Source organism: Corvus hawaiiensis, chromosome 22 (genome assembly GCF_020740725.1).
Source record: "Corvus hawaiiensis isolate bCorHaw1 chromosome 22, bCorHaw1.pri.cur, whole genome shotgun sequence".
Taxonomy (NCBI): domain Eukaryota; kingdom Metazoa; phylum Chordata; class Aves; order Passeriformes; family Corvidae; genus Corvus; species Corvus hawaiiensis.
The window spans coordinates 3068589-3085901 of NC_063234.1; the positions used below are offsets into that span (position 1 = coordinate 3068589).

Sequence of the window (17313 nt, forward strand, 5' to 3'; positions counted from 1 at the left end):
GGGTGTGAGACCTGGAGATGCTGCGGGCAGAGGCTGCTCCTCTGCAAATCCCGTCAAATCCTGAGCTGCATCATGAAGATGCTGTTTCCAAAATCACAGCCTGCCAGGGGTTGTCCCTGTCTGTACTTACAGCCCTGGAATGCCAGGCGGGAGCCCTGGCTTTTCCCATGCTCATCATCTCCAACTGGAGCTGCTCCCTGGTGACCCCGAGCTGTGGTGGGAACCTGTGGGATTGCTCTGAGTTCAGGAACAACCACAGGGAACCCAGGAAAGGATCCAGCCACCCCAAGAGTGTCATTTTAGGTTGGTGTCCATGACAATCCATAAATCAGAACAGCTGGAGGACCTCTACCCTGAGGAATTGCTACTGGGCCTTTCTGCTCCTGGTTTATGGGTGGTGGTTTCAGCCCAGCTGTAGATTTACTACACACAGAGTTTTCACAAAAACTGCTACTGCTTGTAATACCAACTGGCATCTTTCTTAGCCCATCTGATCCATAATTTTCCATTGAGGGGAATTCAGTGTGCTGCAATGGAGCAACAGGTCTGGAGGAGGGTGGGCTATCAGCAAAGAGTGTGGAAACCCAGAATTTCCTTGTCTGTGTCATGCAGATTTAAAAAGTAGTGCTCTGTACCTCTGTGGCTGTGCTTCCAGCACACAACTCAACGGCTTGCACCAATTTTAGAGCATTTTTATTTCAGACCATTTCCTACATTCCTGCCAGCCTGTCTCCCAGATGCCATTGATGGCGTTTTTAAAGAAATAATTACGATTTTTTATGTTGTTTTTTTTTTTTTCTATGCCTTCCTTAAATGGTTTAAAATCTTTCTGACAACCCCTCTTGAGACACCTATTTAGTGTCAAAGAGCATAACGTTCCCAAGTTTTAAAAGGGCCCTCGAATAATACTGATCGATCAATGTGCTCCTTGGGAAAATAGCTCTCCAGATGGTCCATCGGGACAGGAATTGCTGGTCGTCACAATGCGGAGCCAAAAAGCGTCACTAATGTGGGCTGTTGTGAGGCACGCTTCCTTTGTGGGCCTCTGAATGCCCTAAATAGGGAAGAAAGTGTGGGAAACTCGGAGAAACTCAGGCCCACACTCTGAGGTTAATAGGGGCTTTGTCAGGAGAGTATTCCTGAGCTGTGGGATCAGCATAATAAACAACATCTTCCCTAAGGGTGGGAATGTGTTGGGAGCAGGGGAGAGTCACCCCAGGGGCCGGAGGAGCCATAAGAAGCTTTGCGTTCAATTATGAGAAGTGATAATAATTAATAAATTGTAAACATAACCTTTGCTGTGCGGGGGCCGGGCAGGCCAGAGGTCTGGCTTTTAGCTCTGGGGTAATTGGGAAATTAAAGCCCAGAGGGGCAACTTTGTGCTTGATGAAAAGCAGAAGGGGAGCACTTGCACCAGGGTGGATCTGACTCCTTGCAGCAAAAAAAAGCAGCTTTTCCGGTGGGGTTTGCTCCCTTCCCACTGCCCAGGGAGGAGGCACTCACTGTTGCTCTCCCTTACACACTTTTTTACACAGCCTGCAGAGGTGCTGCCAGCTGTGACCCTCAAATGTGGTTTCCTTGGGTGGAATCCCATCCCCAGAAGAGCAGCAGCCTGTTCCGTGCCACGTGTGACTCTGTTCCCAGCGGTGCACATCAGGCTGGGGTGGGCTTTGGGGCACATGGCACTCCAGCTGAGCCCGAGTTCCCCCAAACTGCCCTAATTAGGCTTGAATTAAAACCCCACAGGCATGGACAACAGCTGGAGTTTTGCTGGGATTCAGAAGCTTGTGCTAATTGACAAGGACAAGTTGAACACAGTGACTTCTTCGAGCTCGCTAAGCAACCATAAAGCCTAAAAATATCTTTTCTGAATTATTTAGCAGTTCATTAGCAAGAACAAATCTGGAGCACTGGTAGAGACCTGTACCAAACCCCTCCTTGCACTGCACTGGCAGAGAGGTGAAGAGCACTCAACCAGCCTGTGCACAAATTATAACCTAAATGATCCATGGCCCATAATGAGGCAGAGCAGCACATCCCTAACTCAGCTGTTTGGTTTTGGGGGCCTTTTTGTGTGGTTAACAGAGGATTTCACCACAGGCCAAGCGAGGCCTGGGCAGGTTCAGTGTTGGAGGCAGTTTGATCTGTGAGCTGAGCAGATCTCAGGTTGCTCCGTGCTTTTGACAAGATCAGGTGTTCAATGTTTCCGTTTGTTTGGGAGCAAAGCCTGTGTGCTTGAAATGCAGCTTTTCAAGGGCACCTCTCTCAGGGAAGCTGAGGAGAGTTGAATTGTTGACCAAATGTGTTTCATGCTGTTCCTGTATCTCTGGGAGAAGGAGAGGGTTCCCTGTCATAAAGCCAAATCAGTGAATTACTGTGGTTAGAGAAATGATTGTGACATGATTATTTGTGCAGATTTATTTTGAAGAGAAGGTAAAATAAAAGGAAATAATTTAACAGAGGAAATGCTTCCTCAGTCTCTCCTATCTAATTATACTGTTAGCTATAATCTCACTTCAGTGAAGGGAGCAATTCTGTTATTGCCTAACAGAATTTGTGTCTTAAAATCAAGACAACAAAAATTCACCTCACCTGAAGTTCACCCCACTTCAGGTAGTTTTAAAGATCCCCAAGCTGAGGCAGGTGCCAAACTCTTTGGATGTTATTGGGCAATTTGCACAATACTCCCTCCCAAACAGGCAGAAAGCACAAGGCTGAGTTCAGGTGGGAAAATCAGTGGGGGAAATGAAGTGGCTGTGGAATGAGTGATTTGTTGAAGGCTGAATAGGTTGCTGTTAAATCTGAAAGGTTGACACCTCTCAGCACCTCACTTCAATTTCACTTCCATTTTCATTTTTGATAATTTTTCCAGAGGCTGCTTCCTTACAGGATCTGAAATCCTGCTCTGCCAAAGGGATTTCACAGATATAAGTCATGTACTGGAGGGAAGGGCTCAGAACTGACACCTCCTGATGGCTTCTCCACCACAGGAGAGTCTGCATGCACCCAGTCCAGCAGTGTCAGCCCTTTTAATCATTCCAAAGCAAAGGACTAATGACTAAAACCATTTTTATTGTATTGTACAGTGAAGACACGCAAGTTGAACATCACACAGGATGAATACATCACAACTTTATAAAAGCTTTTTAAGCTCCTTAGCATGCTCAGTGAATGATTATAAAGTACTTACTGCTTCCCTTCCTCCCCCTTGTTGCAGGATACACCCCCTTTTCCTTACAGTATAGCACAGGTATTTCCTTTACAAAAGGCATCAATTATCCCTCAAATGAGAGCAGCACAAAGTGACATGAAGAGAATTGTCCCTAGAGCTCTCTGTGATCATCACAACTTTCTGTAAGAAGGATACTAAAAATAGCAGAGGAGCTTCAGAAGAATCAGCATTTCTTTAATAACATCTTTCACTCAAAAGGGAAAGGCTCAATCCTCTCTTTATGATACAAAATACATTCTCCAAAGGGCTCCTTCTTGAGGAAGGTCAATACATTATCTAGAGACAATGGCGCACTTGAACCAGTGACCCAGGCAGTCAGCAGAAAGATTTCCACTGACAGCCACAGGCTCAGCAGCCTGTGATGGAAACTGCAGGGCATTTGCTCTCTAAATCACCACAGAACTTGGTCCTGTCTTTGGCCAGGAGCCACCAATAAAAGCAACAAATTTGCTGCAAGATACACCCACAGTCCTTCACTATGAAGGGAAACCACCCAGCGACCCTCATTTCTGGTGACAGAAAAACGATAACCGCCCCCTCCCACCTTTGGAAAGCAATGTTTCCTACTTCAAAGAGGAACTAATAAACCACAGGTCCCTCTAGTATTTGTAGCAAAACGTAGGAATAAAGTTCAGCAGGTCTACCAGGGTCTCCAGATGGTCGGAGCAGCAGCCACGCTCTTCTGGACAGGCTGTTTTCTGGGAAACACGCAGGGAGACAGGGGGGAGCCACGCAGAGCTGGAGAGTACGAGGCATCTGCACCCAGCTGAGCCTTGCAGAAGTGCTTGATGAGCTGGACCTGGGTCTCCTTCTTGGGCTCGTAGTAGGACAGAAAGTGCATCGCTTCCTTGAGGCACCGCAGGTACCCGCTGTTAAAGTCCTGCTCTGGGTTCTTGTGGATGAACGCTGGAAGAGAAAGAAAAGCAAATGCAGCAGGTTAAAATCGTGACCAAAACATGGGGCAGTGATGATTTGTGCAGTGACTTTCATGTGCCTGGGGCTGGGGTGCTCCAGCCCCTGCTCGCCTCGGGGTGTCTGGGAGGGCACAGCCCTGGGAGCAGGTCCAGGTGTGAAATACCTGCTCTGCACTCACTTTTTTGGTCCTGCAGCTGGCTCTGCTGCTTCAGGTAGCTGACAGCCACTTCCAGGATGTCGGCTTTCTCCAGCTTGGAGTTGGGCTGGTGCCTCTGAAACTCCTTCTCCAGGAGCAGTTTCAGCTGCTCGATGCTGCTGTTAATCCGGTCCCGGCGCATTTTCTCCACCACCGGCTTCCTCAGCTGTGAGGGACAGAGCAGATCTTTAGGGATTTTGTGAGACCTGACCCGATTTCCCCTCTGATGCCCTGATACACCCATGTTCAAAGATGCTTTTTTTTTTCTTGGCAGGAGAGCTGTGTAATGCTGCCCACCCATTTTAACTTTTAAAAATCTATATAATCTCCCTTATCTCTCTTTAACATATTTGCTTTCCCCCAGACCACTTCTCCCATGTCATATATATTTGCTAGGGGCAGGCCAGCCTTTCCAATCCTCTCAGGGGCTCTACTTACTTTATTCTTTTCCTTTGGCAGCAGCTTCTCCTCCATGTGGATCATGAGAGTGTTGCTGGGAGCCATTCCGAGCGCTCAGCCCTGGGCACAGACCCCACCCAGCTGCTGTGCCGAGCGTGAGGCGATGCTTTGGCAGCTCCCAAGTGCCTCTATTTATACCCGGGGAGCTGGGGCAGATACGTGAGTGTCGGGATCGCCGGTGTTTCCCACAGCCTCGCAGCCAATCCAGGCCCGCAGCGGGACAATAGAGGAAGCATCCATTAGTGCATGGTACATTGATTGCCAATGCCCCGGGGAGAATAACCTTCTGCCCACGCTGCTGGTGGAGTGTGCGGCGTGGGGAGCTGGGAAAGCACTGACCCTCCAGCTGGTTGGGCTGGGATCAATGGCATTCCTGAGGCCCTGCATGTGCCAGGCACAGTCGTGGCGTGGAGGAGGCACACTTTTGGGGGTAGGTGGGAAAGGGAGGGCAGCCCTGCTAGGGTTCAAGTCAACAGCCCCAGGGACATCTCTGCCCATCCCAGAGCCTGGGGGATGTGTGTGTGTGTCTGCGTGGGTGACCCGAAGTGACCACAGGTTTCTTTGCATGACATTTCTAAATGGATGTTGGAGGAACAGGGAGAATAACTAGGGAATGGTAACCCCATTTTCTCTCTTCCCCATAACACACTAGGGTCTGTGAGCCCACTGAACCAGTGTTCCCATCATCCCCATTAAGGACAGCCCACACTGTCCAGCAGAGCTGGGCCATGCGGAGTCACTCCTGTAGCTCTTGCTTTTCCTTTTTCTCATCTGTCTCTTTCACAGAGACATTTTCAGGAATGATGGTTAAGATGGGCTAAAGGATAGCATCAGGCTCAACCCAGAATCCTGGGAAGTTTTGGGAAACCAGAGGTGGGTCACGAACGGGGTTTAGCAGCCGAGGCCCATCTTTGGCCCTTAGGTCCGTTCTGCTTCTTGCTGAGCTTTCACGTGTGTTCGGTTCTGACCTGGCCTCGCTGCAGCCTGGCCCTGCTGAGTGTTCTGAATATCAGATCTCAGCCACCATGTACCTGCCTCGCTGTGTAACCTTCAGCATGTCATCCCCACTCCATTTTTTTATCTGGAAAATGTGCTGCTTGCTCGTGACTGCATGGAAATGCCAGGATGAATTAAGCCACCATTTCTTTTGTGATAAAGGCAAGAAAAAGAATGAAGCTTTGAGGGCACTGGAGGTCAGTTCTGATGTTGTGTTATGAGAAAAATCTCTGCCTGAGTACAGTCCTCGAGGCAGCACCAAAAATAACCCAGAAGCTACCTGGGGAAAGCTGTGCTGCATCCTGCCATGTGTGGGTCCAGCCCGGGGTGCCCCAGGCAGAGGTGTGCTCCTCCTCTGAGCATCTGGGCATGGCAAGGGAGGAGGGAAGCGTGCAGTGAGGTAAGAAAGCCAAAGAATTTCTTGCTTGGAAATGCTGCAATGAAGCCCGAGGGTAATGGGCAGTTGACAGGAAGGAGGGAGGTGTTGCTGGAATAGGCAGCGATGTGGGACTCATTGTAGCGGCCTGAATGGACTCAGCTCTTTGTGAAGGGCAGATGTTGTCCTTGGAGCCCTTTATTCCCTGTGTTGTGGGAAAGCCAGGAGACAAGACATCTCATGAACACTTTAAAGCAGTCAAACGATTATGATACAAAATAAGACACAGCTCAGACACCATGCCCCAGCTTCTGCCAGCTTTAATGAGGTGTCGCCTGTTTTCCTGTGGTCTTTGGCTGGCCTTCCTCCAGGAGCTGGTATCCCGGGTTATCCCTTTCCTAGCAAGGGAGCCATGCTGGCAGACCTTGCAGCCAGGAGCTGACAGGTAGGCATGGACCAAGCTGGTTGAAGACTCTTCAGTGTCAAAAACCATCTTTTTCCCAACTCCTGAGAAGCCCTGACCTTTATTGCTGTATTAGAACTGATAGCCAGATGGTCTTTTGGGAGTTGGATTCTTTCCCTTTAAATCATTCAGGCTCAAGCACCGTCACTAATGTCGGGAGTAGTTGCAAGGCACACTTCTATTGTCCCAGCAAGAAATGTTATCAATGGGGGAAGAGTATGGGAAAGGCAGAGAAATCCAAACCCACACAGCCTGGCGCTAATAACTCCTTTGTGGAGCTGCGCTTCTGTTGGGGCGCCATGAACTCCGTGCCTTTTTCACCCAGGAAGGCTGAAACAGGCACGTTTCACCATCCAGGGGCTTCTCTGGGATCTGTGTGCACTGGGAGAAAAGGGTGACAAGGGGAAGGGACACTGGTTCACGCAGGGGTGGCTGCAGGAGCGCCAAGCTGAGCTGCAGCTCAGACTGTCCCAGGGCTGCTGGTTTGTTCCACCGTGCCTCACTTTGCTCTTCTGGGAAATGGGAGAGTGGTGCTGAGCTCTTCCACAGAGCCCTCTTGGAACTGGGAGCTGACCTGTGCCTGTGGTGGGAGGCAGGGGCAGGGCTGATGTGGCCCTTGTGCTTTTTTGGCGTCACCTGGGAACACCTCAGGCAGCAGAGTGGAGGAGCAGCAGTGCTGAGGGTGATGAGGGGGGGCTCTTCTCCTTGTCTCACAGAGGAGTTTCTGCCTGTTTGTTGAGAGCAGTACTGGGAAGGCTTTTTTACCCAGGGAAATGGAGGGAGGTCAGGATCAAGCCAGCTCTGATCTCAGTTTAATGGGGAATGTGCTGGTGGGAGCACCACTGAGGGACATGGCAGCAATATCACTGCCAGTGTCCCAGGCAGACATGCCCGAGTGGGAATTATTATCTTTGAATGCTATTCAAAATGATGAACCTTGAAGAGCTATTGGGTCTGTATGTGACTGCCGGGTGGACCTGTCCTAATGGGTAAGAGTCATGGATTTCAGCACCACAAACCCCTGCAGTATTATCACATCCCTTGACCACCCTCATGTACTCACAGCTTCTTCCCAGGAGGTTCTTGTTCAAGGTGTGAAAATACAGGGAGCTACCTGTTTGAGCTGACCCCTAATGATCCTCTGACACTTCTTAATTGAGGAGCCACTGCTTCTTTTGGTGTCTCAGATGAGGATCCCTTCTTCCAGCCCTAACACTGCCCCTGCCCCTGCCCCTGCCCCTAACACTAACCCTAACCCTAACCCTGCCTATCATGCTCTGCTCAGGGTCTTTCAGTGACATGACACAGAAAATAGTTTAAACACTATTTGGCTGGAAGGCAATATATAAAGAAATAACCATGTAAAACTTGCTATTCAGGATTGGCTTCTGTTCCCACAAGGGAATCATAACTCTACATGTGAACCAATAGAGTGGGAGTGGAGGGAAATCTGCCTTTTCCAGGGGAAAAGGTTATGTTGTTATTAGACCTATTGTATGAAATATTCCATTAAATGTCATGGCATTATCTTGCCTCCTTGAGACACCAGAACCCCCTCAAAAATGGGGTCTTAATACTGTAAAGTACATACTTCACAGATTTAACCTTTTTAAATTAGTTTTTCTTCAGATCCAGAATGTTTAATATACTGCCATTCCCAGATGCATGAATGAAGAAAAGTGGACTTTGATCATTAAGAAACATCTGAGACATTTTTAGGGTTGTTAGAGGCAAAAACAATTTCTATAGCTGCTTCTGTGGTGACCCCCAAGTAGTCATGCCCCAATGACATACTCCTTCTACAGTGAGTATAACAAATAATTAAAAATTAAGGAGAATTTATTATTTTTCTGCCCAGCTGAAATTCCCACAAGTCACCTCTCAGCATATTCAAGAGTGCACAAGAGGGATTTATTATTTCCTGGTATATTGACTCTGAAAGGTCTGGGGATTACAGCTGCTTTGCACATGAATAGCTGGAGTGTGTTGTACAAAAGGCATGGTCTGTGGGATAATGGGGTTGGATGTGGGAAAGCGCTGACCCTGGGGGAGAGCAGGCTGGTGCCTGATGGCAGGAATCAATTATGTCTCAAAGGAACACATTGCCCTGGGAGCAGGCTTGGCGGGAGCCACCATGTTCTGTGTTTACCACCCTCCTCCTTCCAAACCCGGATAAAACAACTACGGGATATATCCTGTCCTGCTCCTTCCCGGGGCTCACAGCGCTCAGTGCTGAGTTACTGGGGATTTTGGAAATGCTGCCGTTCCCCACCTCTGGAATGGGGCTGGGGGATATCCCATGTGCTGCCAGCTGGGTTTGAGGTTTCTCCCAAGCACCTCAGATAGTGCTGAGTTCACTGGGAGCTCCTCGAAAATCCTTTGGAACTTCCCATCAGTCACCTCCCCTGCCCTGGCCAAGGAAGGGAACAGCCTGTCACTGACAATGCAGTGGGGGCAGCAAACAGAAGCTGCTGGGTTCATGCACTTCCTTCATTGTTTGGTTTTGGGTGGGTTTTTTGGGAGACAGTGGCATTCAGCTCTTACAATGGGCTCCGCACCTCTGAGGGTCCGGCAGTGCTGCCAGCCTTTCAAGTGTCAAAATTTGGGCTTTGAGAAACCAAGAAACAGGCAGAACATCACAGGGATTTAACAAAAACAATTTGATGTTTCTAATAAAAATAGAAGCATTTTGATGGATTTTTTTTTTAACTGAGAACTTGGGCTTTGGATCGATATAATTAATTTTCTCTCTTACAGAATTATGAGACTTGGATGTGAAGTCCTGCTGAAGGCCTGAAGTATTATGAGTCTCCTGATAAAAGTCACAAGACTCAACAAATAGTGCTGCCAAGCTTTTGGCAGGGAGCAGGTATCCTGCAGAGAGGGTATTTCAGCGAGCAGGTTGGAAATAGGGAATGTGGCTCCTGAGGTTTGGCCCCAGCAACCACTTACTGTCATTAACGAGGAGGGAATGGTGTGTCTGTGCCAGACAGGAGGGCAGGCACCTCTCCCCTGACAGCAGCAGCAATTAATCCCATCTGCATGGGGCAGACATTTAATCACTCAGAGGCCAGCAAGGGCAGCAGTGGGAGATAAGAGCCACAGGCTTCCTGGGTGTCCCCTGAGCCTCGATCGATTTTCCCTGCCTTGGGAACAAGTTTATAACCTGAAGCTGACTCTCCTGTATGTCCCAGTGGATTTCTCCCTTTCCCTCGAGCTCAGCCTGAGTTTTGGGGTGAGTTTTGGGGTGTAAGGTCCCACTGGAACCCATTTTCTTGTGCTTGGCAGCCATCAGTCACCAGCTGTGGAGGACAACGGACATGTGTCTCGGGAAAGTGTCCCGGGGCTCCTGTGAGGTCCTGCCCTGCCAGGCAGGTTGGTTTTGGAGACATCTTTGCCATACTCAGCAAGCAGCAGAATGAAGAGATAGTGTCTGATAAAAGCAAGAAGGGTTTTTCAGAAGGTAGAAAACCTGGTCCTGAGCCAAGCAAAGGACTGGCAGAGGGGCACACACAAGAGCTGCCAGGCCATGGGCAGGGTTGGATGCCCTCATCTCCACCCACAGGGCAAGGCACGTTGTCAAATTCTCTCATATTCCCTCAGGAGTCCATGTAATTCAGGGCACACTGCATCCCCTCCCCTGAGGAGCTCCAATCCCAGGATAACCATACCTGCTGGGAAGCAGCTGAGCAGAATTCCACGGTGCTGACAGACAGACTTGCCCAGGGCCTAAGCACAGCTGTAGGTCTGCAGGAGTATAAATAATCAAATTAAAACTTAGTTTACTTTCTGGAGATACGGAGTTATTTTCTGTTGAACACATCAGTAAGAATTTCCTGATTGGGGATTTGAGTGCATCTTCCTTTCCAGCTGTTTCATGGGCTTAGAAAAATTATACTAAATAACATTTTCAAACCCCACTGCTGAACTTGAGGGCAGAGGAGAACTTTGGTGTTTGCTTATCCGGGTGGTGCATGGCTGTGAGTGTGGTCCAGCCTGGAAATCCAAGTCCTCCCACAAGCAAGGGAGCATGCCCCATTCAGAGATGCCAAAGCTAATTAAAACAAAAGTGGGTGCTGAGCATTTTTGCAAACCAGATGTCTCAAACAGCCTCTTGGCCATAGAAGCCTGTGACCTGTAGGCTGTTTGAAATCTTGAAATCTTGGTTTTCTCCTCTCAACCTCATTTTCCCGCCTTTGTAAAACATTGCTAATAATACATCCTCACCCACGGAGGAGGTCGCTGAGAATTCATTAGCTGGTATTTGTAAAGCACTTTGAAAATGCAAAGCCAGTGCATTATTCCTACTCTTCTGGATGCTTTCCATGTTATTAAAATCAGGATTTCAGAAAGGCTTATCTGGGATCAAAACAGCATCCCAAACTTGAAAGGAAGCAAGACTGTTAAACCATCAACTGTCGCCTCCCCCTCCAGCCAGATGTTAAGCCCTAAAGAACTGAAGTGGCACAAGGAATTACTTTCCCAAGTTCCCCCAGCTGGGCTGACAGGCCTTGATCAATGGTTTTTTCCACGGTGAGGGCTATGCAGATGGTCTGCCCAGAGCAAGGTTTCTGTTGAGTACAAAGGGAAGTCAAACACCATTTCTAATTCAGCTTGTAGCATGGCACACTTCCTTTATCCTGCGCCTGAATGCCCTGAATGGGAGAGCGGTGTGGGAAACTGGAGGGAACTCCACACTCACCACGGCTGCGGGGCTCTGAGACACCCCTGTCCTCACACCACATCTGCCTGTGACAGGCAGGGGGGAAAGGAGCGACAGATTGAAAAATCAGATTATAAAACCTGCATGGAGGGAAAGTAAACCATGAGGAAAAGGGAAAAAAAGGGAAGGAAGCTGTGCAGGAAGACAGAAATTGCACCAGGACAAGGAAGGACAGGGAGGAAATGCAGGGAAGGATTAGGAGGAAAAACAGGGAAGGGCTGGGAGGAAATGACAGGGAAGGGAACTGCAGAACAGTATCTTGCTCTTCCACCAGTCAGGCCAAAGACAATTATCCCACTGGAGGTGGCAGAAGCGGGTTAGATTGCACTGGGACTTCTGAGCCACATGCCCTGTTTGCCTCTTTAATTGCCCAGTCTGTTCAATATGTCTCAGGAAACAGAGCAATTCCTGTGGACCATGAGGGTATTGTGAGAGTTTCGTACAGCCCATGTGGAGCTATGGGAACTGAGCCTGGCTTTTAAGAAAACTCAGTCAGGTTTTATACCAGCAATACCAGGGGGATGGAAGAAATGGGAAACAACAGACCTGATTCTCATTTTGGTATCTGGAAGGAGAAAATTCAATTTTTGATTAGGTTTTGATAAATTCTGCTGTAGGTCTAGAGGTAATTTGTATCTACAAGTTAACAGAGATCAGGAAATAGTTCCAGAGGTATGAAATCTGCAGAGCAAATATTGGAGTCCAAATTGTCTGTTGGCCTCAGTGGGGATCCCAGTAAGGCCCTTGGGATTGGACCCATTTTATTTTCCACCTCAGGATGCTCCTCAGGACTCAGCACTAACTAAATATCCCACATTTTGCTGTCTTTCCTGTTCCCAGTTCATCTCTGCCCCGCTCCCCTTTCTGAAGGACTTACTAACATACGACTGTGGAAGTTTGCGTACTCCAGAGTTTCCCACATCATTCCTTAACTATATTCCCTCCTGTCACAAAGGAAGTGTGCCCGACTACAAACCACATTAGCAACGGTGCTTGGCTCTGCTTTGTGTTCAGTGGGAAACCCTGCTCCCAAAAGGCCATCTGGGCAGCATGGACCAGGAGGGAAGCAGTGGGAGCAGGGAGCATCTCTCCAGACTTGGGAAAGCAGCAGCATCCTTGAGGCTTTCTAAAGGGCTAACATCTGGCAGGAATTCTGGGGCAAGGCTGTTGTTGATGCCCTGTTTGAAACATCCAGGTCCAGTATTTTGGGATCCTAATGAGCTTTCTGTCCAGTAGTGTGTATTTTTGGAGTAGGAGATGTGTAATTCCAAATACATTCTTCTTAAAGTCCACAGACTCTGCAAAATTTATAATAGGGAGGAATTTTTGTTATCACTTTCTTTAGGATTTCCCGCCCAAGCAGAGCATCTGTTTTGGGCAACTGAGCATCTAATCTGAGTAACTCTTCCAACTCAGTCAGTAACTGGCTAATTTTTCCCCTCAGAGTTTGTGCAACCAAAGAGAAAATAAAAAGCTGTTTTAAAAACATGTTTTTATTTCAGATTCTTTAAAATTTGTCCGTGACACAGAGCGAGGACATAAGAACCTCAATGGGTTTCCCACCCCAGGGAGATTTTGCTACATTCACCTCCCAGTAATACATTGAATACTGTAATTCTTACTATCATGCCAAATTTAAATATGTAGGGCCTCCAGCCTCTCTAGTGAAAGTGGAATGCCACAGAAGATTATTTTGCATTCAGCCTCCTCAGGTGCAGGCTCTGGATCAGTTTGGATGTCGGTGGAGAGGAAATTCTGAGCACTGACCCCTCGTCTGTGCCAGTGCACAACCACTCCCAAGAGCAAGGAGGGTGAGGTTGGCATGGCTGTTCCCATGGAATTAATGTAGTTTTAATCTGGGTGTTGAGTCGAGAATAAGAGGAAAGCAGCAAGAGGAAACAGCAATTGTCTCTAGCAAAACTGCTCTGCCCATCACAGGACTGGCACTTGTCTTCTTCGTGTGCTCAATTAACGAGCTGGAGAAAGGAGTCCCAGCTCCAGAGTTTCTGTTTCAGGGAATCTCCCTGAGAGGGATGAGCAGAGGGCAAGATTGGTTTCAGAGGTGGCATTACATGGGCTCAGAGATAATCCACGGGCTTTGAGGAGAACATGTGAAACGGTGTCACAAAAGCTTTCCCACAACTTGACATAAAAGAACAGCTCAACAGCTGCTGCTCTGTGCCGAGAGAAGGGAGCCCATTCAGGGCAGCACAATAGGGATGGAAACGCAGAGCCTGGAAGAGGTCATTGAAGCCCTACCTGGTGCTCCAATAATGAGCTGCAGAGTGAGACAGAAATGTGTCCCTGTGCTCTGGGTGTGTTCACATTAAAGGCCCTGTGTGACCACACACACACATTAATGTAAAGGTGAACACACCTACACATATATTAATGGTATTTATACAACTGGTATTTACTCATTACAGTAAGAGCTCCCCAAACATAAGCCCTGACATTACTTGATGGATAAATTGCTGGCAGATCTGGTTCAAGTTTTCCAGCAGGAATCCCTGGCTGTATTTTTATCAGAGACTGTCAGCTCTCCCAGCTGCAGGCGCCTCCTGAGCACAGGCTGTGCATCCAACACAGGAACTGGCCAAGGGGAGAATAACGAGGAATCAGGAATTTGATTTCTAGTAAGTTTATGAGGATAGAAATCTCTTCTGCACCCAGTTTTCCTCTGTGTATAGACTAAATGAAAATAATTAGAGTAAAATACATTTTGGGGAGGAAGTGAGAAGCAGCATGTGATACTGAACTGATCCCAAAACACTCCCAAGACCCTTCTCCACAAGTATTTGTCTTGCAGGTATTTGGAAACATGAAGTGCTTATGACTTGACTCGAGAGTTTTCGAAAGGGCTGCTGAGGGAAGGGAACAAAGATCAAAGCAGAAAATGTTTACAATAATTGTGTGTACTTAAAATTAAACGTTTTTATTTGCAGTAAGTCAAAGTGGGAAAGCCGTTTTCTGTTTCCCATGGGCAAAGCTGGTGCCAGAGCCACCTGTGGGAGAACCACAAGTGGCTCACTGGGGAAAGCAGGTGAGTGGATTTGAGGAATTTCTGGACGCCAGGAGCTGCTCGCATGTGCGTGTGCCTTGTGCCTGCTCCAGCGTGTGCCTCGGCGCGCTCCCGGGAGCAGCATTCCCGCCATCCGCAGCTGACCTCCTCCTTCCTCCTCCTCCTTCCTCCTCCTCCTTCCTCCCGCATGTGAACCCCGGGCTGCCCCTGGAATGCTATTGATCCGCGGCATTAGTCAGCAGCCTTTCCCATTGAAGGGCAGCTCTTTCCCAGCTCCTGACACGTAACTCTGATCCCAGCCTTTCACGGAGCACACACTCCCCACCTGCTCATCTGGGAGAAGGTCATTATCCGCGGGCTATTCACTGGCACTGGAGCATGCAAGAATAGCTGCTTCTCCCATTGTGCTGCCCATGGCCCGGATTGGCTGGCGAGTGTGGGAAACGCCACCGAGCCGCAGACCCACACACTCGCCCCGAGCTCGGACAGTATAAATATCGGGCACAGGCAGCTTCCAGCAACACGTTTCTCCTGGATTCCACTCCAAGACCTCTCTGCTCAGGACAGATGGCTCCCAGCACCGTTTTCTTGGAGCCTGACAACCTGCTGACACCGAAGGAGAAAAACAAAGTAAGTGCAGGCACAGCAGAGCAGTTTACACCAGCTGAGACCTCGCCTCACGCTGTTTAGGAGCAGTGGTGGGCAGCAAACAGCCCTGCGAAGTGTGAGGGGGAACATCCTATAATAACAGGTCTCTTTTCCTTTGCTTTTTACAGCTGAGGAAGCCGGTGGTGGAGAAAATGCGCCGGGACCGGATTAACAGCAGCATCGAGCAGCTGAAACTGCTCCTGGAGAAGGAGTTTCAGAGGCACCAGCCCAACTCCAAGCTGGAGAAAGCCGACATCCTGGAGATGACTGTCAGCTACCTGAAGCAGCAGAGCCAGCTGCAGATGAAGAGTGAGTATTGGGTTTTCTTTCAATCTCCATTTTACTTCCAGTCTGTGACTGTTGTATCAATCTCGAGCCATGAACAACTGCTCTAAACTATTCTTTCTTCCATCTTTCTCTTTCCTTCCCATCTGTAGCTGCAGGATCCTTCCATAAAAGCTCCCAGTTTGACTTCAGAGAGGGCTATTCCAGGTGTCTGCAAGAAGCTTTCCATTTTCTCTCTCTCCACAAAGTCCGAACTGAAACACAGACCAAACTTTTAAGCCACTTCCAGAAGAGCCAGTCATCTGCTCCAGAGGTCTCCTTCTCCCCTGGGAACACCGGTGCCCTGAAGCAAGTGTCTCCAAAGGACAGCAGCCCTCTCTGGAGGCCCTGGTAGTTGGGGCAGTCCTCACTGCACGGACCTGTGACAGTCCAGAGGAAGGATCTGACTGCATCTGATAGTCCAGCTCTGATCCTCTCTCCTGTAGGGGATTTTATTTCCCCCTGTGTTTTATTTATGTATGAGAGAATGCCATGCTTTTGACTTTTTTGGGATCCTCTGGCAGAAGTTGAGGTGTTCTCTTTAGTGTTGAAGCTGTGTAGGCACTGCTGCAGTGCTGCCCGGGCAGGGGCGACGTCTTCAGAATGAAGGAGGGTGTTTGTAAATGTTACAGTTGTGATGGACAGGAATTGCTGTAGGAGATTTTCTCTAATATTCCCAGTAAGAGCCATCAGCTTTGCTCTGACTTGACTGGCGACTCTGGTTGGCTCAGTCACTCCGGAGGATAAATTTATTCCCTTTGGTTCATGCACACTTGGTTAAAATCAATTTCCCTCTGTTTGCTTATCAGTTGTTCAGCATCAAAAATGGGTTTGGTTTTGGTTTGGATTTCTCCCTCATGGCCCTTTCATAGTCCTGTATATACAGTGTGAGGGATGACCAGGAGTTAGGAAACTATGTGGAATATTTCTACTATTTGATGCTTTTTTCGGTTTAGAAAAAGAGTATGTTATTGCTTTATGTTAAAGAAAAGTAGTAGGTAACAGGCTTGATTTGTCAATGTCATACATTTTGGGTGTAAGCTATGCTTTTTTAGCATTTTCATTATAATAATGATTTTTATCTGTATTGAGTGGTTGAATTCCTGGTGGATGATGTTTCTCCCAGTGCTGGGACTGCCCTATGGCTCACCTGCATACTGTGTATGCGTCTCTGTGTGTGTAGAGAGCAATAAAATGCATTTGTGTGCAACTTCTGTGTGGGTCTCTCCATCTGAAGGGTGTGCAGCCGCTTGCACCCCTGAGAAAGGTTAATGGCGCTCTGAAGAAATGGATTTTTTTGGAAAGCTCGAGGAACTCCCATTCATGTTTACTCTGTATATTTTTATGAATCCCACCGTGTGAGCCACCCTGAACCCCAAGGAGTGCTCCTGTCACACAGATTCCCTCAGCTGAATCCTACTGAGCATTTCCTCGCTCACTGCCCCTCCTGTCCCAAAACCCCTCACCTGAGCAGCAATGTCCTGCCCCTGTCTAGAACCCGAGTCCTCCTTCCACACCATTTGTTCACAAACTTGGCCCCCTAAGCTGGGTTTTGGGGGGTTGGTTTGTGCCACGTTTAGAGGGGTTTGTACCAGGATTTGAAGGCTTGGTTTGCCAGGTTTTGAGGGGTGGGTGGGTTTGTGCCAGGTTTTGAGGGGTTGGCTTGCCAGGATTCGAGGGGTTTGTCAGGTTTTGAGGGGTTTGCCATAATTTGAGGGGTTTGTCAGGCTTTGAAGGGTTTGTCAGGTTTTGAGGGGTTTGACACGATTTGAGGAGTTTGTCAGGTTTTGAAGGATTTGTCAGGTTTTGAGGGGTTTGACACGATTTGAGGAGTTTGTCAGGCTTTGAGGGGTTAGTTTGCCAGGATCTGAGGGGTTTCTCAGGCTTTGAAGGGCTGCTTTGGCATAACTTGAGGTATTTTGCTGACTTTGGGCACAGCTCTCTCTCCCTACCAAAGCC

The 17313-nt window shown here is 48.4% G+C and overlaps 2 protein-coding genes across 2 annotated transcripts; one reads left to right on the forward strand and one right to left on the reverse strand.

Annotated features, from left to right (window-relative positions):
• Nucleotides 1–3052: 3052 nt before the first annotated feature.
• Nucleotides 3053–4911, reverse strand: LOC125337186 (transcription factor HES-5-like). Its single transcript, XM_048326594.1, has 3 exons — nt 4782–4911; nt 4326–4509; nt 3053–4138 (listed from the first exon to the last, which is right to left on the reverse strand). The coding sequence occupies exons 1-3, from the start codon at nt 4845–4847 to the stop codon at nt 3873–3875; spliced, it is 516 nt and encodes a 171-aa protein (XP_048182551.1). The 5' UTR covers nt 4848–4911; the 3' UTR covers nt 3053–3872.
• Nucleotides 4912–9378: 4467 nt separating this feature from the next.
• Nucleotides 9379–16564, forward strand: LOC125337225 (transcription factor HES-5-like). Its single transcript, XM_048326670.1, has 3 exons — nt 9379–15012; nt 15159–15339; nt 15468–16564. The coding sequence occupies exons 1-3, from the start codon at nt 14950–14952 to the stop codon at nt 15707–15709; spliced, it is 486 nt and encodes a 161-aa protein (XP_048182627.1). The 5' UTR covers nt 9379–14949; the 3' UTR covers nt 15710–16564.
• The last annotated feature ends 749 nt before the right edge of the window (nt 16565–17313 follow it).